At 37.9% G+C, this 24,249-nt stretch overlaps 1 protein-coding gene across 2 annotated transcripts in view; it reads left to right on the top strand.

Moving 5' to 3' along the window:
- The window catches only part of RAB2A (RAB2A, member RAS oncogene family), a 90,525-nt gene that overhangs the window by 19,725 nt on the left and 46,551 nt on the right, over nucleotides 1–24,249 (top strand). For both annotated transcript variants that reach the window (XM_041769009.1, XM_041769010.1), the window contains exons 2-3: nucleotides 13,343–13,414; nucleotides 22,496–22,563. In XM_041769009.1, the coding sequence (XP_041624943.1) occupies nucleotides 13,343–13,414; nucleotides 22,496–22,563 (140 nt within the window). The remainder of the gene's footprint in view (nucleotides 1–13,342; nucleotides 13,415–22,495; nucleotides 22,564–24,249) is intronic.

The raw sequence follows: 24,249 nt of genomic DNA, 5'->3' as shown, positions 1-24,249 counted from the left end.
AGAGTCCAGCAAGGAGACTGAAACCACACAGAAATTTGAACAAGGAAAGTCTAATATAAAGAATCATTAACTATCCCATGGATTTAGGGTAACAGAGAATTGGCTCAGAGATAAAGAGAACTCTAAAGAGTACAGTAACAGCACATAGAGAGCATGGCTACTACCCCAAGACCCAGGCAGAGCATGGAAGGAAGGAGCCAATCTGGCATCCAGACCTCTTTGGAGGAGCATGGCTGGGGCTTGCTGAGTGGCAGAGATTTCACTGAGGGGCTGTGATGGATTGGAAAGCTGCCGTCTGTGTGCTGTGGGAAGCCTTCCATGAGGAGGATCTGTGTTGGGACCTTCATGGGAAGCAGCCTGAAGGAGTGCTGAGGGAAGTTGGCTGTGGAGAGGTGCGGAGTGCTGCCTTCTGCTGCTGACACTTACCGTCATGCCAGCTGGCAAGGGAGAAATGTTCTAGTCTCTCCAGCAGGGCATTGAAGGTTTGGAGAGAGGAGGCACTTGATTGATAACTCATGTACACACTAAAAAGCCAAATTTTTCAAGGGAAAATTAAACTTAAGTTAGGGGTGAATGATAATCAGGGGTGAATGATAAGCAGAGATAGAATTCTAACTCAGCACAGTAAGGTTTTCATCCTCTAGCATCATTTTCATCTATGAAAAATTCACTGTTGAATAAAAAAATTGATCATTAGTAAGTTATTTTTTTGAGAAATTGATTTTTTTTTTTAAATGTAGACTGGAGTTCATCATTACGTAGAAAAGGCTCGTCTCACTTTATGACCTTTTTCAGTGTGTGTGGAACATTAATCCACTATTGACTGAGCATCTGCCTTCTAACCTGGGCCACAGTGCAGGGTGGTACTCTTTTCTCTTAGGTTATATATTTATGTCCAAAATACAAAATACAAAAAGGTGAATGTTACTGTTCCTGAGGGAGGAGAGTAGATAATAAACAGTAAACTGATAATAAAAGAATAATGTGATAAGTGCTTAATAAAGTATGTATAGAGTACTATGGCCTTAGCATGGGATAAAGTATCAGACTGCCTTCAGGCCCTGGGGAAGAAAAAAGAAGCACAGATATGTGGTCTACGTGCTATCTCTTGTATTCCTGAAAATAGCCTTATGAATAAGGTAGGTTGTATGATTACCATTATACAAAGAAGCAGACACAGTCTTGGAGACCTGAAGTAGCTTTTCCTTCAAGTATCACACATAGGATCCAAATCTCATCCAGTGGATTTGTTATCTCCTATATTAGTGGCATACTTTGAAATGCAGAAGGCTTTACCATAAAGTTTTCAAGCACTAAAAAAAAAGTTTCCAAGCATAAAGCACAGGCCTAGGTACTATTGTGAAGGATTTAAAAAGTGAATTAGGTATGCCCCTGCCTTTAATGGGTGTATAGTCTAGCAGTGCTGATAGGATGTGATCAGGACTGATGGAGGTACTAGAGAAAGCCTGGAATTCCATAAAAAATTCCAGAATCCAGAATACCTGTCCTCCTTCTTGGAAACTTTAGGGTAAGATGACATTTGAAAGAAAAAAATTTGAGCATTGAAAGAAAAATTTAAAAAAAAGATGGCATTTGAGCTGGTCCTTGAAAAATGGGTAGAGTTTAGAAGAAATGGGTAGAAATCATAAAATGTAAAAATGGGAAAAATTAGTTGTCATTTATCGTACATCTGTTAAGTGCCACACACCTTGTACCTTCCTCAGTGTAAATCATGAAGTTTAAGAAATGTGTGGGAAATATCAGGAAGGGAGACAGAACATAAAGACTCCTAACTCTGGGAAACGAACTAGGGGTGGTGGAAGGGGAGGAGGGCGGGGGGTGGGGGTGAATGAGTGACGGGCACTGAGGGGGACACTTGACGGGATGAGCACTGGGTGTTATTCTGTATGTTGGTAAATTGAACACCAATAAAAATTAATTTATTAAAAAAAAAGTTTAACTGTAGTATAGTCTCATAGCAGACAGTTACTAAAAATAAGACTGGGAAGATAAGTTCATTAAATGTATTGGACCTATGCTGTGATAGAGGCTGGTTGAATTTGAAATTTATTCTGTAGGCAGTAGAAAAGGTAGAAGTTTTTAAGAGAAAAGAATACAAGACCAGAGTTATGATTACATTAGAAGTTAAATACACACACTTGTGTATATATTCATATTATAATACAGTGGCAGAGACATTCTGGATGTTAAATGCAGTCCTTTCCTTCTGCCTTCTTTTCTCATCTATCCCTGGTGCAGTCATATGTAGGACAGATTAGGAAGGTGGAGTATAGTTAGATGGTTATTCTAGTGGTCCACGTAGGAGTAATAAAGGCCTTATCTAAGGTGGTGATAGTGAAAATGAAGAGGTGGTTGTGAGAGTTGGAATTAACAAGGCTTAGGGAAGGATGTTGTAGAGAGTGAAAAAATTAAAGATGAAGTTAATTTTCAGGCACTTTCCCATTTCAGAAGAGTACTTCAAATACAGGCAATTTTTCATTTGTTTTTAAGTATAAAAGTAATAAATATACAGGATAATGTTAAAGCACTGTGTAAAGGCAGAAGATTGGCTAGGGGCAGTGGGACATGGTGGTGAAAGATGACAAACAAAGAGAAACAGGTCAGTGATTAAAACTTTGGTAAGGTCCAGTCCCCAAAGGAGTGGGCTATGGGTAGTGACCTCTTTCTGAAGAATGTAGTATGGAAAGAGAAGGAAACATGGTTACTATATAATGGAGAAACCTGTCAAACTACCTCAGGCAAGTGATCAAGGTTAAGATCAACAGTAGTCAGCCATATCCATGGTATTATGTACCCTTGTTATGATAGTAGGTACCTTTGTACAGGCGAGAAAATCTACTCATCTCTGTGGTCTTCCTCCCAAACATCAGTAACTTCAGTCAGTCATGGAGGGGAAGGGGGGAGTCCGACAGACTCCATTTGAGGGACATTCTACGATGCCTTGACCAGTACTCCTCAAAACTGTCATGGTCATCAAAACAAGGAAAGTCTGAGAAACTGTCATAGCCAAGAGGAGCATAAGGAGACATCATCACCAAATGTAGTATGGTGTCCTCTATGGGATCCTGGGACAGAAAAAGGACATTAGGTGAAAAACAAGGGGAAAAAAAATCTTTAGGAGAGGTAAAAGCAAAGAGGTTTCATAAAAAATGCAGGGTAAGGAATAAGCTATGAAGTTAAGGCTTCTTCATTCACTATGATATGTCCATCATAGGTCCTCAGCATATAGTGGCTGAACAAATAATAGGGTTGGAGCTGTTCCTAAACCTGTTTTTAAAAGTGAATTTTGCTTCTCATTGAGGCCTGACTTCATCTGTTGGTCTTGAGCTCAGGTCTAGATTTGGTTTCCTAGTGTCTGTACCATACCCAGGGCAAGTGAGATCATCAAAGAAGGCCATTAGTGCTTCTCGGCATCTAGTATTTACAGCAGAAGATACTGTTTTTTCCCCTGAAATCAGACAGTTATATTATTTTATACACACAGCTGGAAAGTCTATATTTTAAAATCAGAAGACTACCTAGCTCACTTTGTGAAGATAAGTATGTATCACAGAAGCTTCCTAGGGGTTATGACACTTGAGTTAAGTTGTAAAGATAAGTAGCTAATAGCTAAGTGGAAAAAAAAAGTCACTGAGTATTGTGGAAAGAACACTTAAAGTATGCTAAATGAATATGTGCAAACAGCCAGATGTGTAATAAATACTTGCATTATCTGCTTCAGTCATTTTCATGGTTTTGGTCTCATCCCAGAAGTGTTTAAATTACTTGGTGTACTTTAATATTGTAAACTAAAGATACAGAAGTGATAAGTAGATGATTTGCTTCAAGGGGAGGAGGGCTGTATTCCCACAACTTCCTATTTCCTTTTCACTTTATTGATTCTTTTCCTTTTTTAAAGATTTATTTGTTTGAGAGATTGCCCTTGCTCGTGCTCCTATGCACACAGGGGGAGGGGGCACATAGGAGGAGGGGCAGAGGCAGAGGGAGAGAAGCAGATTCCCCACTGCATGTGGATCTTTATGCTGGGCTTTATCCCACGACCCTGAGATCATGACCTGAGCCCACATCAAGAGTCTGACATTCAACCGGCCGACCCTACCCAGGTACACCTTACTTTATTGATTCTTTAAAGCAACTCCTTCAGCCTTGTCAGCATACTTGTTTCCATACTTCCATTTTCAGGGAAAAGATGTCTTTTGTTTTGAAAGCTACATGCTCTTGGAAACTTTATTTTCCCTACTTTTATTACTAATTTATTTTTACTAGTGCTTGGGATATAGTTAAGTACTTCATAAGTACTTTTTGAGTAACTATCTCTAACCTTTCCTCCTAGCCTTCACTGACATTTCTCAGATAAATGCTCTATATTCCCTGCTTCCACTTCCCTCACTGCTCTTAATATTTCTGGCATTTGAGGCACTTTATTAATTACAGTAGGAATTATTACAGGTGAAGTCAACAAGCTTGGAAGACTAACAACATACTAGTCCCAGGAGGAGGAGGAATGAAAGATGACTCTTCATTAGTGTATTGGTTTCCTAGGGCTGCTGTAACAAATGATCACAAACTTGTTTTAGGGCTTAAGACAACAAAAACTTCTCTTATATATAGTTCTGGGGGCCAGAAGTCCAGAATCCAGGTATCTGCAGGGCGGCTGTCCCTCTGAAGGCTCCAAGGAGAATCCTTCCTTGCCTCTGGTAGCTTCTGGTGGCTCTGGGTGTTCCTTGGCTCATGACAGCATAACTCCGGTCTCTGCCTCTGTCTTCATGTACTCTTGTCACCTGTGTTATCTGTCTTTGTCTCCCCCTGCCTTTCTCTTATGACTACATTTGTCATTGGATTTAGGCCCCAGCCAAAATCCAGACGGAAATTATCTCAGAATCCTTAGTTATATCTGCAAAGATCCTTTTTCTCCATAAGGTCACGTTCACAGGTTCTTAGGGGTTAGTCCTTGGACATATCTCCTTGGGGGCCATTCTTTAACCTTCTATAGTAAGGAACCAGATCAGTATCTAATTGAAATATTTGAAAGGATTGTTGTCTTAGATGTAAGGAAGGACAATGTATGGAGAACCAGTAGCGTAAAAACAACTCTGAGTCATTTTATTTATAAGAAAATTTTAGGTTTGTAAATATTTTCTTCAGTTAATTTTAGAAAAGATGTGTTTAAAATTTTGAACTTAAGATCAGATGGGTTTGGTTGGAGATTTGCACCTTAGCTGTATTCATCTTGAAGAATCCTCAACATTTTTATTAAAACTTTTGAATTTGTAAAATTTGAAATTTTTGCATTTGAGCTTTATGATATTCCTTTGAAGTAGGAATACTGTATTTTATTTTCTTTTTCCGAGTTTAGAAATGTGGAAATGGAGCGGTTTCTGTATCTAGTTTGTCCACGTTCACAGGTCATGAAATGATAGAGATGGAATTGAACACCGGTGTTTCAACTGTAGAACACACCTTGTGTTCTTTCTAATATACTATGCTGATTTTATAATTTTCTGTTTAAAAAGAGCAGACTTTGTTTTTTCATTACGTTTCTCAATTTGGGATATTCGTGCAAAGAAGAATAAAATTTTCTATATTTGCAAAATAAGCTAATATTTTAGCCAGCTCACCACATCTCAGTGATCTGTGTTGGAGGTCTTTCAATTTTTTGGTGTGACTTTAAAGCATACAGTTCTTATGAAAAAAGCAGTAGGACAGATTGGTGAACCAAGCCAGTTCTTTGAAAAGATCAGCAAAATTGATAAACCTTTAGCCAGATTCCTCAAAAGAGATCGCTCAAACAAACAAAATGAGAAAGATAAAATCTAGGTTCCTCAATGGGTTACTTTTAGTCATGAGATAGGTCACTCATTCATGGAACTTTTGTTGTATTTTGTGTTTGAGAGTCAAGTGTGGTAGATGAAGATATGCAGCCACAATTTCATGATAGTTGGACAAAACTTTTCTTTGGTGGTTAAGAATTGGCTCTGGTACTTTTCATACCTTTGCTTTTTTTATTTTAAATTAAATCTGTGTGTTTTATGATTTTGAAAATTACCTTGTGATGGTAGAAGTCAATTTGGGACTAAGAAAATAAACCTTAAGTAGAATACCTGGCACTACTGTTGGGGATTTACCCCAAAGATTCAGATGCAATGAAACGTCGGGACACCTGCACCCCGATGTTTCTATCAGGAATGGCCACAATAGCCAAACTGTGGAAGGAGCCTCGGTGTCCATAGAAAGATGAATGGATAAAGAAGATGTGAAACAATGGAATATTACTCAGCCATTAGAAACGACAAATACCCACCATTTGCTTCAACGTGGATGGAACTGGAGGGTATTATGCTGAGTGAAATAAGTCAATCAGAGAAGGACAAACAGTGTATGTTCTCATTCATTTGGGGAATATGAATAATAGTGAAAGGGAATATAAAGGAAGGGAAAAGAAATGTTGGGAAATATCAGGAAGGGAGACAGAACATAAAGACTCCTAACTCGGGGAAACGAACTAGGGGTGGTGGAAGGGGAGGAGGGCGGGTGTTGGAGGGAAATGGGTGACGGGCACTGAGGTGGACACTTGACGGGATGAGCACTGGGTGTTTTTCTGTATGTTGGTAAATTGAACACCAATAAAAATTAATTAAAAAAAAAAAAAAAGAAGTATAAACTTCCAGTTACAAAATAAATAAGTCACAGAGATGAAGAGTACGGCATAGAGACTACAGTCAATAATATCGTAGTAACATTGTATGGTGACAGATGACCATTGGGTAATATGCAGAATTGTTGAATTGATATATTGTACACCTGAAACTAAGCAATGCTGTATACTAATTAAATTTCAATTTAAAAAAAAAAAAAAAAAAAAGAATACCTGGCACTTAAGCCATTGTTACTTGTGAAGGACACATTGCCTAAAAAAAAAAAAAAAATCACTGGGGGGCTTATTAATTCGATTTTTGGGTCCAAGCAAAAAGTTCCTGAATCAGAATCTTTGGGGTGAGGCTTTAGGAATGCAGTTTAATGAGTATTACTTGTAATTGTTCGGCATTCATGTGGTATTTAGTTACTCAGGTCTCACCACAGTATTGTCTGAGCAGATGGCGATGTGGATCCAAAGTAAAAGAAAAAGCTAAAAAAAAAATAAAAATAAAAAAAAAATAGAAAAAGCTGAGGTGACTTCATGGTAGGAACTCTAACAGTAGCGTTATTGAGTATACTAATTTGTATTAATCAAGAGTGAAGAGCCAAAGCAATCTTGAGAAAGAACAGAGCTGGATGCTTCCTTATACCTTCTGGTTTCAAACTGTGTTACTACAAAGCCGTAGTAATCAAAACGGTATAGTATTGGCATAAAAACAGACACAAAGATCAGTAGAACAGAATAGAGAGCCCAGATAAACCACACATATGGCAAACTCACTTATGACAGAGGAGCCACTTACGGCAATGGGGGAAGGGGCAGTGTCTTTAATAAATGGTGTTAAGAAAACTGTACAGCCACATACAAAAAAGCATGAAAGTGGACTACTATCTTACATCATACACAAAAATTCACTCAAAGTGGATTAAAGACCTGAATGTAAGACCTGAAACCATAAAACTTACAGAAAAAAAACATAGGCAATAAGCTCCTGGGCATTGGTCTTGGTGATGAGTTTTGGATCCGACAACAAAAGCAAAGCAGTGAAAGAAAGAAACAAGTGGGACTATGTCAAACCAAAAAGCTTCTACATAGCAAAAAGCCCACAGAGGTCAGTGGTTCATCAAAGGCTACCCAGATTGTGCTTTTAAGCACTGCATAATGCTGACAATTCAGTCAGAACCTCTGGGGTTGAGACCTAATAGGGATTTGGGGATTTTTTGGTAAAGATCAAAAACTTCTCATGGGTAGAAAGTGATTGGGAGCTACTTCACATAGAATGGTCAGGGAAGGAAGGCATCTGTGATGATGAGAAACAAGCCATAGGAGTCTGTCTGCATGGAGAGATAGAAGAGGATGTTTGAAGGCCTTGGAGATTCCAGGTATAAAATGAAAACCAGTGGTAGAAGAATTGAGAGAGGTCACTTTTATGTTTGCTGTGTTTCTGCTTAATTCTGCTATTATATAAAACAAACATGTCTTTTTTCCCTCTCTTTCTGTGGCTTTAAATAGCATCTTATGATGACAGTTCTAATTTATATCTCCAACCTCAACATCTTTCCTGAAGTCTAAACTCATATATTTTGTTGCCTACCCAGCCTTACCCCTGGGATGTCTAATAAATATCTAAAATCAAAATAACTAAAGTGAAATTGATAGTATTTCCTGATCCACTTAAAATTTTCCCCATCCTCATTGATTGATCCGTTTGATCAGGCAAAAATATTGGAGCCATTCTTAATGCAATTCTCTTTCTTTCAAAACCCACATCCACACTATCAACAAATTCTCTTGGCTCTGCTTCAGATTGCATATAGAATTCAATCATTTCAAACCCCTCCATTGCTACCGCTCTGGTCCAAGAGCCATTTCTTGCCTCATTGAGAAAGCCTTCTTAACCAATCTCTGCTTCTCTCATCTGCTTATACTCTCATTGTAGCAGCCAGAATGATTATTTTAGAACTTAGGTCAAATTATATTACTTTTTTGCTCAAAACCTCCAATGAATCGCCTACTTTATCACAAGTAAAATTTAAAATCCCTGTGGGGTCTATGTGATAAGGCCCTGTGATGTCTGCAACCTTACCTCTTTAGGAACAAGGGCTCTCCCCTGCCTTCTGAGCTATGGCTGGATTTGGCCTCATGGCAGTTTCTCCAAACATCCCCTCACAGCTTTTCCTCTAGCTGTTTCCTTAGCCTAAAGTGCTCTTCTCTCAGTAATCCACTTGCCTCTTTCCTCACCTCTTCAAGTCTTTACTTAAATCTCCCCTTCCCAGTGAGAGACCACCTCATTTAAACACCACACTCTTTTTCCTTCCCCTCCTCCCAACATTCCAGGTCCCATATATTTGCTCAGCTTTTTCTCTGTACCTTAACACATTACACTCTACACTACTATGTCCTCTTCATCTATCTGTCCATCCGTCTGCACCCTCCACCTCTCCCAGTATATACACATATATACAAACACACATATATATATATATGTGCACATATATATATATTTTTTTTTTAAAAGCTTTTTCATAGTCCCTTCTCACTCCAGAAGGGCAAGGGCCTTTATCTTATTGTTTACTGATATCCCAGTTTCTTAGCCTTAGAAAAAACATGATACATATTCAAATATTTCTAGAAAGTTTGAATTTTGGTATGCAATGAAAGTGCATGTGGTTAAACTGAAAATGAATAAAATATACTTCTTTTAGGGAGTTTGAAGCATACATAGACATGGTAATAAGTGAAAGTGTAATTTTAATTGTAATAACAAACATTTCTTTAATTCTTTATTGAATTTTACTATGTACCAGATATTGCTGTAAGCACTTAATGTATTAAGTCATTTAATAATCCCAATAAACATCTGAAATAGGTATTATTATCCTATTTTTTATAGATTAGGAAAGTGAGGCACTGAGAAGATAACTAAGTTGAGGTTCTGTTGATGGTGATTGACAAGGCTGGGGTTGGAACCCAAGGAGTGTGGTATGTCTTTGGAGTCAGAAATCATAACCACTATGCTAATGCCATTCTTAAGCGTTAAATGAGCTGACATGTGTAAATTGCTTAGAACAATACCTGGCACAAGAGTACCTTTATGTAAGTTTATCTGTTGTTGGGAATCATAAATTTTAAAGATTTCAGAGTTTTTGATCATTTAATAACTTGAAAATACTCATTGGCCACTTAAACTATTCCTCATTCAATTATTTTTTTCTAAGTCTCTCCCCTCAGGAAAATCAACATATTTGACTATCATTCTCTATGAAAATGAAGGATGAATCAGTTACAAGTCCTGCAAAATATATAGGATTTCATCAAGTATATATAAATACTGGAGCACTGCTTGAATTCCATATAGTGCCATTGACGAGTGGGGATCTGATATTTAGGCTAATAAACAGCTGAAGAAGAGGAAAGATATGGAAGATGCTTTTAAAGAACTTATCTGATACAAAGGATTAAGAGAGACTCAGGAAAATTGGTGAAAGAAACCTTGGAAATTTTTGCCAGTTTTATAGAAAGGACAAATATTAAATAAAGGATGTCCTACAAAGTGTGCAAATTACCAAAACCCTCTAACTTGAAAGATATTTTGTTTACCTTTAGAAAGAAATGGAATCTTTAAGTGAAGAACCAAACAGCTAGCCTTTCTATATTTAACTAGCACTTGCTCAGAATAAGTGTTATTAGTATCACTAAAGCAATACATTGTTTTGTGAGATAAGAAAGATTTTTAGGCTCTTGTATCACTTAAATGATTTACCAGTCTGTTAGATGATTCTTGAGGTCTCTCAGTAATAAATACCTGATTTCTAATTAATTATGATTTTTTTTTTCTGTACCATATGGGAAAATTTTGGATGTTACAAATAGAAATGAAGAGAGGTGCCTAGATGGCTCAGTCGGTTAAGCATCTGCCTTGGGCTTCAGTCATGATCATGATTATAATCATGATCATGATCAGTCCCTGCAGCTGGCTCCCTGCTCAGTGGGAAGTCTGTCTCTCCCTCTCCCTCTACTCCTCTCCCCACTCGTGCTCTCCCTCTCTCTCTTGTTTGTTCATTCTCTCAAATAAATAAAAATCTTTAGAAAAAAAGACAAAAGACACAGGAGTCTTAAGTGCATGTTACTAAGTGAAGAAGCCAATCTGAAAAGGCTACATACTGTTAATTTCAAATATTTGATGTTCTGGAAAAGGCAAAACTATGGAGACAGTAAAAAGACTAGTAGTTTGCCGGGGATTGGGGGCAAGAGAGGGACTAGTAAGAAGAGCATAGGGGATTTTAGGTCAGTGAAACTATTCTATATGATACCATCGTGGTAAATACATTATACATTTGTCAAAACCCATAGAATAAATATCAAGCATGAACCCAAATGTAAACTATGGACTTTGATAATTCTGAATCAGTGTAGGTTCGTGGATTATAGCAAGTATTGTGGCTCTGGTGAAAATAGTGATGATGGAAGAGACTGTGCTCCTGTGGGGCAGGGAGTATATGGGAACTTGCTGTACTTTCTGCTCAGTTTTGCTGTGAACCTAAAACTGCTCTTAAAGTCTGTTTTAAAAAGCTGGGGGCGGGGGGTGGGGGGGGGTTGCAGCTCAGCATTTTAGCACCACCTTTGGCCTGCAGTGTGATCCTGGAGACCCGGGATCAAGTCCCACATCGGGCTCCCTGCATGGAGCCTGCTTCTCCCTCTGCCTGTGTCTCTGCCTCTCTGGGTCTCAGTCTCTCATGAATAAATAAATAAAATATTTTAAAAAAATAAAAATCTGGGGGGTGGAAGAGGGGTGCCTGGGTGGCTTGGTCAGTTAAGTGTACATTTCTTGATTTGGGCTCAGGTCCTGATCTCAGGATTTTGGAGCCTGTTTAAGATTCTCTCTCCCACATCTTCTGCCCTTTCCCTCTCTAGGGGGTAAAAAAACACAAAACCCTTGGGGCACCTGGCTGAGTATTGGTAGAGCTTGTGGCTCTTGATCTTGGGGTCATGAGTTTGAGCCCCACATTGAGGGGTTGATTGTGCTTAAAATTTTTTTTAAAGCTTAAAAAAGAACCCTGAAAATTACATACTCAAATGTTCACTTATTTTGTACTCTTACACTTAAAAAATAATTTTCCATTCTATCCTAGATCTGAGAGTCTATTCAGAGGAGCTAGAAATATGATAAAATGAGTTTGGCTTTACACATTTTGTAATGTAAAAAAGAAATCATGGATAAAAGAAAAAAGAAAACTAAGGTCAAATGTTTTGAAATTCCAGTTTATTTTTAGTGAAAACATTCAGAAAACTTTGAACAAATAAAGTATTTTCCAAAACATAACCACATGCACACACATTTCTTCGAATTGTGTAATGGGCATTTTGATAGTCTTTGTAACATTTGACACTAGGGCCCATCATTCAGCAAAATCCTTAACTGCCTTACCTCTGCCTTAAGACAGGAAGATATTCATCATACTTCTCTCATTGAGTTTATAATCTGGAAGACCTTGAACAGCTTAGTTTAAGTTTCACTTCTTCAGAAAAACCTTCTCCAGCCCTTCAGTCTAAATCAATCTTGTTACTCTTCCTCATAGTACTCTCTTCTTTCAACTGGCAGTTACTATAATTATTTCAAGTTGCAGTTCATATAGATTATTTGGCATTCATTCTGTTTAATTTCTCTGCCTGTACTCTACTATAAGGAAGGAAGCGTTCCACATGATTGTATCTTCAAGTCCTAAGTGCAGAGCACAGTTAGCATGCAGTAAAGCCTTTTGAGTGAAAGAATGAATGAAATGCAGGATGCTGACAAGGAAGCCGACTTGGTCTAATGTGAAGATGAGGGCCTGAAAATGAGTAGGAAGATGCTGTGGTGTTCAGTAACCAGTTCTCAGAGATGAGTAAGATAAATACAGAAAATTTGTCCTTAATTTAGGACTGTGGAAGTTATTCATGATATTAATGAAGTGAAATTAGGTGGCAGAGGGAAGGGATGCAGTTCAGATCAGGGTTGATCCTGGGGAGCCTAGGTGGCTCAGTCAGTTAAGGCTCCTGGCATGGAGCCCCACACCTGGCTCCCTGCTCAGCAGGAAGTCTGCTTCTCCCTCTGCCCCTCACTTTGCCCCTCCTCCTGCTCAAGCACAAATAAATAAATAAATACATTTCTCTCCCCACCCCCTCAATAAATAAAATCTTTAAAAAAAAAAAAAAAAGGAGTAGAGTTGATCCTGAAATGAATTAGCCAGAAGATAGAGCAAAGTAGATCCCACACATTTAACTGCCAGTTTGTTTGTTTGTTTGTAGGAAAGTAAGGTAAATTACAAAAAGAGATTACTTTGTTTTTAAGTATTCTCACTACTACACAAAAAACAAAGCGCTTGAGCTCTTAACTGCTGAAGTACTGTGGTAGGGGCTGCTGGGAGGACCTGTTTGGTTGTCTCGCAGGAGTTCCTGCCAGTTTTACCTTTCAGATTAAAATGTCAAATGAATAACAAAGGATGAAAAGGTGTTTTAGATTGTCAAACACCTTCCACCTAAATCATCAATCTTGTGATTTCTCAAGAAATTCGAGCACCGAGAAATTCTGGTAGACTGTTCACAGAGCACCAGAAACGCTAGCTGCCTCTTTCCTAGGTACTTTGTAAAGTGTTTCTTAATTATTGTGAGTTATGTCTCATAATTTTTTTTTCTAACTTTCAGGTGTTGGTAAATCATGCTTATTGCTACAGTTTACAGACAAGAGGTTTCAGCCAGTGCATGACCTGACTATCGGTAAGTTTTATACAAGAGATGAGAAACCTTCAGAAGGTTTGTGTAGTAGAAATGGAATGTGCTAACGGGGGTCCATTCTGTTCCAAATGGGCCAGAAAGAATCAGTGAAACTAAATTTGTTACTGAGTTTAGTGTCACCACTTTTTAAAAATAAAAATATATGAGTATGGTAAAAGTATTATCCAACTTTGTAAAAGTGGTCAGAAAATGGGAAAGAAGTCATAAATATTTAGGATTTTCATTGTACTTAATTATTAAATAAATGTTTGCCAAACAATATAGCATAGGGACAAGAGCAGAGACTTGGGACCACCTTGCCAGAGTTCAAATCAAGGCTGTGCCACTAACTAGCTGGGTAAGCCGCTTTACCACTCCATGCCTCAGTTTATCTGTAAAATGAAAATAATAGTGGTACCAATCTCACAAAGTTATTGTGAGCAATAAATGAGTTAATAACTGTGAAACATTGGAACAGTGCCTGGCCACATGGTAGATGCTTTAGGTTTATGTATAATTACCAATTGAGGAAAAACTGCCAGCAGCCATTTTTAGTGTCCTGTGTTGCAGAGAATAAACGAGACGGTTACTAGTCACTGTTAGACTGAAATCTACTTGGATTTCACCACTGATAGCTTGGTGTATCAGGTCTCAACCAGTGACTGCTTATTTTCTACAGATATCTTTATTTTTTCTTTTAGGTTTAAATTCAGTTAGCCCACTATAGATACCTTTCAATCATCATTAATAGCAAGTTGATTCTCATGTCCTGTGTATTTTTAAAATACCAAATCAGAGAGTTTGTTAATCAAATGATTAAATGAATTAATAATTTTTGGCCAAGCAACATATACTTTGTGGATATATTGAAATCTTTTCCCAAGTGGCTACTGTCATTGAGAATATCCAGATTCTAATTTTTATAGTTTTAAGTGATACAGTAATGAAGGATAAAACAGGTACTACTGTTTCATGCTGGTCCTCATTCATAGTTTAACTTTGGTGAGTTCAGTTTTGTGTAGGATCTGCTCTTTGCCCAGATGGTCTAAACCTTGGGGCTGTCTCTTTGGCCTGCCTCAGTCCTGAAACAACTAGCCACATGGTTGGTTTTAGGATAGGGAACTAAACAAAAGTGTCTCCCTTTTCGTGAAGCTTCGTATACATTTCTAAGGTGTTATGGCACAGGTGATAGATGGGCTTAAGCGTCCTGTCAGAAATTGGCAAGGCTTATCCTTGTAGAGAGAGGGAAGGAGATGGACCAAAGGAAGTTGTTTGAAACTGTAACTCAGCTATACCAGCTGCCTTCCCCCTGGGTTTGCTGGTGGGTGGCTCTGGGAGGTAGGAGGCTTAAAGCAAAAGAATGCCTGAGTGTTCTCTTTTCTCTGTCTGCCTGGATTAACTGTACATCTTCCAAGACTCTAGCCCCAACTCTGGTGGTGACAGGCCAACCAATGGTCTGACTCCTAAGCTCTCCTAACTCCAGTTTCTCTCTTTGTCGCCCCAGCTTCGGGATGGTAGCACTTGCCTGCTGCTAATATCTCAGCTTCATTACCATCCATCCCATCTTTGAACTTCTTGGCTCACTCTTTCCTGTAGCTAACTCCCTACATTAAATTCTCTCTGTTTTAAATATTTAAATATAGTTTCTCGTTTTTCTGGTTGGACCCTGACTTCTGTACTTTACGATACCCATCACAACTATTTATTTTTCAGGTTATTAGCACATATTTGTTTTAAAGGAACATTGGAATGTTTGGTGAAATAGGTGTAAGACAGTACCTTGATTCTGCTGCATACTTTCTTTGCCTGATGAATAGAGCAAGGTGAAAAGGCTGAGGTAGGGCCATGATTAGGAAGTATTAAACGGTGGAACAGAGGAAGTAAAAGATGAGGATGAGCCTATGAAATACTCCGTACCCTTTGACTGCTATCTCAGTGAGAATTGTTAACAATAGAAATCAAAGAAGCAGTTTACAAATGGCTTCTGGGTCCAGTTACACTGAAGGTCTAGACTAGAACCTTGCTACTCAGAGGGTGTGTTCAAACACGGTCCCACTGACCAGCAGCATCAGTATTCTGTGGGACCTTGTTAAAGAGTCTACTGAGTCAGATTTTGCATTAGAGCAATGGCTTGTAAATATTGATTACCCACCTAGGAATATGTTTTGTATTGTTGATTTATGCGTGCATGTGAGCACACCTCCCACACACACCCTAGCCTTTCCATTGCTTTACTTCCTCTCCTCCTGTGATCTTGCTTCCCCTCAACTCAGCTCCTCACTCCCATAGTCAAACCTGGTCATTACCAGTGTCTGGAGGTACTCCAGCGTCTTACTTTCATACATCTAGCCATTTGACTGTTCTGTCATCCTTCTAGCTCACACCCTCGAGTTGCTAACAATGATTTATCTGCTCCATCAGTCCTATAATCCACTGATCCTGCTGTCCTGCTCTCACCTCTCAGGTGGTGGAAATATCCCTCCTTACCCAGTTTTAACTCTAACCACTGTAATTATGTCATTATAATCACCCTTGCATGCACCCTCATTCCTCCTCCCCTCCTTTGCTTCATCACGGTCTCACGGCTAACCCACAGGTTAAATCCAACTACCTACTCTGTCCTGCTTGGAAAAAAACCCCACAAAACCATGCTAACTAATCTCATAATTTCTTAGACACAGGGCACCTGGGTGGCTCAGTGGTTGAGTGTTTGCCTTTGGCTCAGGTTGTGATCCCGGGATCCTGGGATCGAGTCCTACATCAGGCTCCCCATGGGGAGCCTGCTTCTCCCTCTGCCTGTCTTTGCCTCTCTCTCTGGGTCACTCATGAATAAATAAATAAAGTCTTAAAAAAAAATTTCTTAGATACTGAATTCTAACTGCTTGACAATTGCACTTTATTTCCAGTTCATTCATTCTCCACTTTCCTGCCCAACTGTTACTTACGCCTTCTTGCACTTTAAGCATGCACCACCTCTCCTGTCTTCACTCTGTGATAATCTCGATGTGTATTTCAAAATAGAGGCAAGCAGAAGAGCATTTTCACAGGTTTCCATCAGCACACAGGCCCACCTACTTGCATTGCACCCATAAACTCTGCCTTCTCCCTGCTACCATAGATGAACTGAGAGTTGCTTGCCATGGCTTACTCAAGAACACTGCTTCAGCACTTCTTTTTTTCTCCCACACATTACTCATTTTTCCTGGGGTTGTCATTTTTCAGGATTTATCTGTTCCAGCTTTCAATCTTTTTATTTCCTTTAAGCAGATGTCTTCAGAAAGAATTGTTCATATTTTCTATCTCTGGTTTTTCCCCTCCCCTCATTCTTTTTTGAATTTACTCCAGTTAGGCTCTCTCCTCCCCATGTGTACATATCCACCTGCTTCTGCAATATCTCCTTTCTCTTAGATGCCTGTTAGGCATCTCAAACTTAACTTGATCCAAATAGCTTCTGATTTTTTTTTCTTCCTAAATCTTCACAAGTGTACCTGTATGCACATGCACACCTTCATACCCATCCCCTTGCTTGGATTTTTTTTTTCTCAATTTTTTATTCAGGTGATTATAAGTGAATATTGTCTCCCACCAGTATGAAGGTAAAGTGTTTTGTTCAGTGCTGTATCTCCAGTGCCTAGCGCATATAAAGACTCTATAAATGTTTTCTAAATTAATATTACTATCCATGTGGGGAGAAAGCTTCATAAAGTAACATTAAACATTACAGTGCTTGATGCACACATTTGTTTAATGCTGTTTAATTACACTGTGTAGAGATAATTCTAGTTACAGCCCACTAATTCCCACTACATTTATTTGACTACCTACTAATGGACAATTCAACAAACACCATTTATATGTTGATACCACCTTCCTACCTATTTCCCCCATGTCCTTACACTAGTCATCCTGTAAGAAATGACTGTGAAGAGTCATTGGAGGGAAAAGGTGGTATAATTGAAGCATCATTTCTTGTATCTGCATTCCCACAAATAAGTTAAAAAAACACCTCATTTATTTGGGATTCAGTTTTCTGAGATAACTTGAGTTAGTTAGAATAATATGGCCAAGAACTAGGAAGTTAGCTTAAAAGACCTGTGAACATCTGATTTAGATCTCACAAAGTCAATATTACCTGAATAATAAAATGTAAATGATGGGGTGTGGTTATTATGAAAACATTGTTAAAAATCCAGAGAAAGTTATATTCTCTGTACGACTTGCGTTTGGCCCTCCTGCATCCACAGGTGTGTTTGTCGCCTTCTAGAACTTTAAAATGTATTTATAAACATACAAAGCTGTTCTGATCTGCACTCCCTCCACCTGCGTACTAAACCAAGTACCCGTTTCTGCTCATCCTTGCCCTTCATTGCTGATTCTAGGATTTTACTCTTTGTGAAATGGAGAGAGAAAAGTGGTTATCTTACTTTGCAATTTCTGAATTTGTAGTGAGACTGAGCATTTTTAACATGTTTAAGAACTACTGTGTGTCTTTTCTCTTTGGATTACGTGTTTTTATCTTTTTGCCTCTTCTAATACCAGTTTGTTTTTTGTTCTTTTGGTCAGATACATTGATGTTTTTCTTCATGGCTTTCAGACCTTACTAAGGAAGGCTCCCCAAAACAAAAATTATATAATGTTCTTTAAAATATTCTTCGAATACTATAAATTTGTACCCTATCTGGTATATGGCCATGTATATAATTTTCTTTGTGTATAATGTGTGGCCCCATGCCATTCATTAATTAAATAAGCCATCTTTCTTTTTTTTTTTTTTTTTTTTTTTATTTATTTATGATAGTCACAGAGAGAGAGAGAGAGGCAGAGACACAGGCAGAGGGAGAAGCAGGCTCCATGCACCGGGAGCCTGATGTAGGATTCGATCCCGGGTCTCCAGGATCGCGCCCTGGGCCAAAGGCAGGCACCAAACCGCTGCGCCACCCAGGGATCCCCCATCTTTCTTTCTTGTTTGAACTATTACCTTTGCATATGCTACATCTGCATATGTAAGCAAGTCTGGGTACTCTCAATCTATTCCATTTATGTTTTGGGGTTTTTATTCCTCTATTTCATGAGAAAATATCACATGCTATTTTTTTTTAATCACACTGCTATTTTTAGTAACTGTGTAGTATACTTAATATGTGATTGACATTTTTTCCTTTTCTAGGTTTTCTTGATCAGTATCGTGAATTTTTTCTTCCAAATGACATTTAATCTCAGTTTGCCAAATCACAAAATTTTTAGTAAGGCTTTTAAAGTTTGAGAACTTTATGAAATTTATGGGCTAATTCGAAGACAATTTATATTTTTAGTATATTAAGGTCATCTATTTATATACATATGTATTTTCTTTTTTTTACAACTTTTTAAATGCTTTTTGGTAAAGTTTTACAATTTTCTTCATACAGGTCTTCTTTTTTAAAGTTTATTTTGATATTTAATAGATTTTGTTACTATTATGGATAGGAGTTTTTTTCACCATTATTTTTAATTATTTTGCATGCTGTGAGTAGACTGATCTTATCTGTAAGTCATAATTTTTTCCTTAGCTGATATTTGTACCTTTTAGTTTTGTTTTTGTAATTTATGATCAAAATTTCTAGAGTAGTTTACAAGTCAAGGGCATTATAATCATTTTCTCTATAATTTGAATTCTTTCAGTATTTTTAAGTATGGCATGTACTACTCATTTTTCATAGAAAATTGGGGAAATTTCTCTTTAATATCTAGTTTTCCCCCTTGTTTCTAGAATTAGGGGAATAAAGCCTTCTTCCCTCAAGTCTCTGTTGTGAGCCTCCATGACATCTAGGTGCCCAAACAAGTCCAAATGTTCTCTGGTCTACCTCTGCTCTCTGCTTTGGCAGCCCCACAGTCACCTGGCTCTGATAAGTGGCCCTTTCTCAAATAGGCTGTCATCTTTAGTTATGTGAGTGGTGGTTTAGAAATTTTGGTGTACAGTATGGAATGATAAGATAGTTCACACATACTGAGTACTTCCTGTACGCCAAGCACTCTTGTATTTTGTATGTAATAACCCTTTTAATCTTGAAAAAAAGTCTTAAGAGAATGGATGTCATTGATACCATTTTACAGATAAGAAAACTATGACACAGAAGAGATTTAACAATTTGCCCATGGTCCCACAGTTAGTAGGTATTGATCATTAAATGCTCAACAAATGGTTGCTCTGCAAGGTTTCAGGTTCTTACTGTATAAGGATGATAAAGATCTAGAGAGAGTTAAAAAGTGTATGTATTTGCATTCAGAGTATTTTGTTCTGGAAGGTTGCAAGTGAATAACATATCTGAAAAAATCAGCTTTGCTCCCTAACAATGTCAGGTAAATGAGGCCTTCTTATATTTGGCTCCACAGACAATTTCTCTGGCAGCCAAATTGGCTGTTAATTGAAAATGTATCTGGGAAGAGAGCCTCAAGGGCATAGGAGATGATGGTTTATCCCTTGAAAAAAAGATAGGGAAGTCGTTCTAAATGGGATTCTCAAGCATACATACATACTTAAGTTGCAAAAGATTAAAAATTTTCAATAATGCAGGAGAAAAAGGTTTTCAGGTTTTTGTGTGTTACCCAGTCTTACAGGACATTTAGGTTTCAGTGTTTTCTTTTGCCACATAGTCTACAAAGGTAAAACCTGCATTGAGCCCAGTTACAAGTAACTAGATTAGAAAGAGTTATGGTTCTAGAGCTGAAATTAGATTCTGTTTTTGTTTCATTTCAAACAACCTTTATTACTTTGAATAAAGAGATAAATGTACCAAATGCAAATGTGGCTAGGCTAACCAAAGGGAAGATATATACTTGGAGTTTTATATAGAACCTGCAGAAGGGGGATCCCTGGGTGGTGCAGTGGTTTGGCGCTTGCCTTTGGCCCAGGGCGCGATCCTGGAGACCCGGCTTCGAATCCCACATCGGGCTCCTGGTGCATGGAGCCTGCTTCTCCCTCTGCCTATGTCTCTGCCTCTCTCTCTCTCTCTCTCTCTGTGACTATCATAAATAAATAAAAATTAAAAAAAAAAATTTAGAACCTGCAGAAGAGGGAAGCCTTGGACTTGGGAGTAGGCAGGAATGAAGCATTCTGAGGCTCCAGGAAGCAGGAGCTGTCCTGAAACAGCAGAGCTGTTCTGAGCCTTTCATCTGCTGGGACAGAATAGAATGCATGCAGGTCCCTCTTCGTATCTGTGTCCCTCTCTGCACAAGATGACAGTTCCTTAGAAGGGGCATCTGCTTGCCCTTGCTTGCCTTGCCTGTCCAGCCTTGGTATCAGTCCAAGGGTCTTTTTCTAGTTTTTAGTTGCTTTTTGTCAAATTTGACATTATGCATCCAGTTGAAGAAATCTTTAATCCCAGTGAACAGTGCAGCATTTTTGGATTGTGGTTAAAAGCCCACCCATGACAATGAAAGAAAAAACAGGATTTCTGTCTCTGATTTGTGGCTAGAAGCAATAGAGTCATGAAAGGCTCCCACTTAGTGAAATATTTAGCTATCTAGAATTTTGTACATTAGTACATCCCTTTTAAATACTGACACTTCAAAGAACATTTGTATAATATTTAATTACTGGTTCCATGTCATTAATGGTAAGCTGGTGGGTGGTTTTTTGTGTTTTTCCCACCTGGTGGCACAGAATACATGTGAATATATATGTATGTATATATTTATATGTATTTGTAATGAATACATAAGTAGATGTGAAAATGGTTTTATATGGCATAATTTTGCATTTTTCATTCTAGTACATCATGACTGCTGGGTCTCCAGCTTTTCTTTATTTCTGAATCTGAGAAACATACCATTAGTTTTTTTGTATTGACTATGTCCCTAGGATGGAATCAGTATTTAAAATGTAGAGTAAAACCTTGAGGTTACATATCATGAAAGGACAAATTACCTGTGTTTCTGATCCTCCAGATCCTGGTTGGGGAATTATAGGAGATGCTGAAATGGAATTCTGACACTGGGCAGTATGCCCTTCCCTGGGCAACTAGAAGCTGTTTTGCTGCCAGGGTGACATCTGGTTTCTGAGGACCATGTGTGTCTTCCCTTCACCCTGACTCTGATCTAAATACTGATAGAGCACACTCCAAGCAGTAATGACTTGGTGTAATATAAGTGATAGACTTCTTTCAGAGTCTCCTTCACAGCTGTGTGCTGTTCTGAAATTATCCCCTTTTTTCTCCTCCTGTTTTGATGATTTCCTGAGTGCTTTCAAAAAAAGATGATAAATGAAGGGAAAAAGCCCAAGTAGTTAACTTATAAGTGTAAAGTGTACTCTCTTTGACCTGCAATTCTTTTTCCTGTAATTTGCCTAAAATCATAATCGTTAGCTGAAAATGTATGCAGAAAGTTCATTTCAGTTTTAACTAACAGTGAAAATTTGGGAATGACCTGAATTTGTAGAAACAGAGTACCAACTAAGTAAAGTTGGCTAATTATGCAGCCATCAAAAATAATGGCATAGTTTTATATATTTATTGGTTTGTAATGAGATATGTGATGTAGAATAATGTTTATGTTACTGACTGAAAAGCAAATTGCAGAACAACATTTATATGCTCCCATTTATGTAAATTGTGTACTTCTGTGTTTCTACACAGAATATGCTACCTATGGAGTAATGTCTGGAAGTATGTTTGAACAATGGTTATCTCTAGTGGGTAGATTTGGAGATTGCTTTTCTAATTGGTAATCCACACTGGGAACCAAAACTATGATTTCAAAGTACATTTGCCCCTTTCAGTGATTTTTTTTTAATATCATATTAATAGTTTTTAAGAAATTTTATTATCTCATTTCTAGTTGTTTTTATATTATTAAGCCTGTGAAACAGGAAGACCACAGTTTGTTTTTTAACTATACTAGACTTGAATATCTTAATATTTTGTGTCTTCAGCTTATGCCTTTTAGTACCTCTGCCTTAGATTGTATATATGTTGTCTAGTGGTAAGAGCTATATTTGTTAAAGTTCATCTGTGTAGCATCTGGCGTAGTATGTCCTGGAAATAGATCCTTAAATGTGAAATATAGTTCCTCTTGTTTGTGTAACAAATCATTTTTTTGTCTGTTTAGGTGTAGAGTTTGGTGCTCGAATGATAACTATTGATGGGAAACAGATAAAACTTCAGATATGGGATACGGTGAGTATAATGAATACACTGTATGCCCTCAATAAAGTTGTTTTATGAAAGTACAGTATATGTTTTATTTTGTTTTAATGTCATTTTATGCCTATTACGGTTTGTTGGATACAAATACCCCTACAGCCATGAGATGAAATGTGGTGCCAGAAAAGATTAGGTTTTCTTTCGCAGTGTTTTCACCAGGTAGACCGCAGGTGTTGGTTGTTAGTGAAACATATCTGAACAAATGCTCAGGCTATTTGTCTAAATGGAAATGTGCTAAACTGTGTTTTTAAGAAAATAAAATAGCATATCTAAAGTACACATACAAGATAAAATATGAAAGTAAACGCCATTGAGTCACTTGATCTGAAAGTTTATTAATTTTAAAAGTTCGATTTAAAAATAAAAGCTTGAGGAGCCCCTGGGTTGCTCATTTGGTTAAGTGTCTGCCTTTGGCCTATGATCACAGGATCCTAGGATCAAGCCCCACATAGGGCTCTCTGCTCCATGGGAAGCCTGCTTCTACCTCTCCCTTCACCTGCTGCTCTCCCTACTTGTGTTCTATATATCTTTCTCTGCCAAATAAATAAATAAGTCTTTAAAAAAAATTTTTTTTAAAGTTTGATGTAGTCCCAACCGCTTGAAGCCACTTTCCTTCTCACTTAGATTCATTGAATACCTATTCCATGCCATGCTGTATAGCGTTAAATAACAATTTGTCATTTTAACCACCGCACCGGATTTGAGTGACTGTTTTCTCTGTTCTCCCAACTTAAATACATAAAAGAGGAGTTACTTTATTACATATGGTAGATGCTTTGAAGTAGTGGTTCTCAAATTTTTTGGTCTCAGAATCCCTTTCTTTATACTTTTAAAAATTAGTGAGGACCCCGAAGAGCTTTTGTTTATGTGGCTTACAGCTATCAATATATACCATATTAGAAATCAAAACTGAGAAACTTTTTTTTTTTTAAAGAGATGAGAAAGAGAGGCAGGAGGAGGAACAGAGGAAGAGGGAGAAAGAATCTAAAGCAGGCTCCCTGTCCACTGCAGAGTCCACCATGGGGCTCCATCTCATGATCCTGAGATCATGACCTGAACCTAATCCAAGAGTGGGATACTTAACCAATTGAACCATCCAGGTGCCTCCAGACTGAGAAACTTATTAAATATCCAGTTACTAATTCATTTTAAAATAAGCATAATAAGGGCATCTGGGTGGCTCAGTCAGTTAAGTGTCTGCCTACGGCCAGGATCCTGGGATCGAGTCCTTCATGGGGCTCCCTGCACAGTGGGGTGTTTGTTTCCCCCCTTCTCTTTCTGCCCCTCTCCCCTACTCATGCACATGTTCTCTTTCAAATTCATAAAATCTTTTAAAAAATATAATAAATTCATTATATGTTAGGCTAAACAAAGCAGTTTTTATGGAAATTGACTATGTTTTCCCAAAACAAAACTTTATTTTTCTAGTGAGAAGAGTGTCGATTTGTTACATTTTGAAAAGTCTCTTCACTATCTGCTTAATAGAAAACAGCTTGGATTCCCATATCTGCTTCTTCACTGAGTCTTATGTGTGTTATTTAGTTGGAGTGTATGAAGAAAATACAACCTCACAGAAATAGGTAGTTGGGAAATGGAGGACTTCATGGACCCTGGAAGAGTCGGAGATCACATTTTGAGAACTACTGCCGTAGGTCAATT

This window comes from Vulpes lagopus, chromosome 9 (assembly GCF_018345385.1).
Source record: "Vulpes lagopus strain Blue_001 chromosome 9, ASM1834538v1, whole genome shotgun sequence".
Taxonomy (NCBI): domain Eukaryota; kingdom Metazoa; phylum Chordata; class Mammalia; order Carnivora; family Canidae; genus Vulpes; species Vulpes lagopus.
The sequence above is the reverse complement of the archived record's forward strand: the minus strand, read 5'-3'. Positions and strand labels throughout refer to the sequence as shown.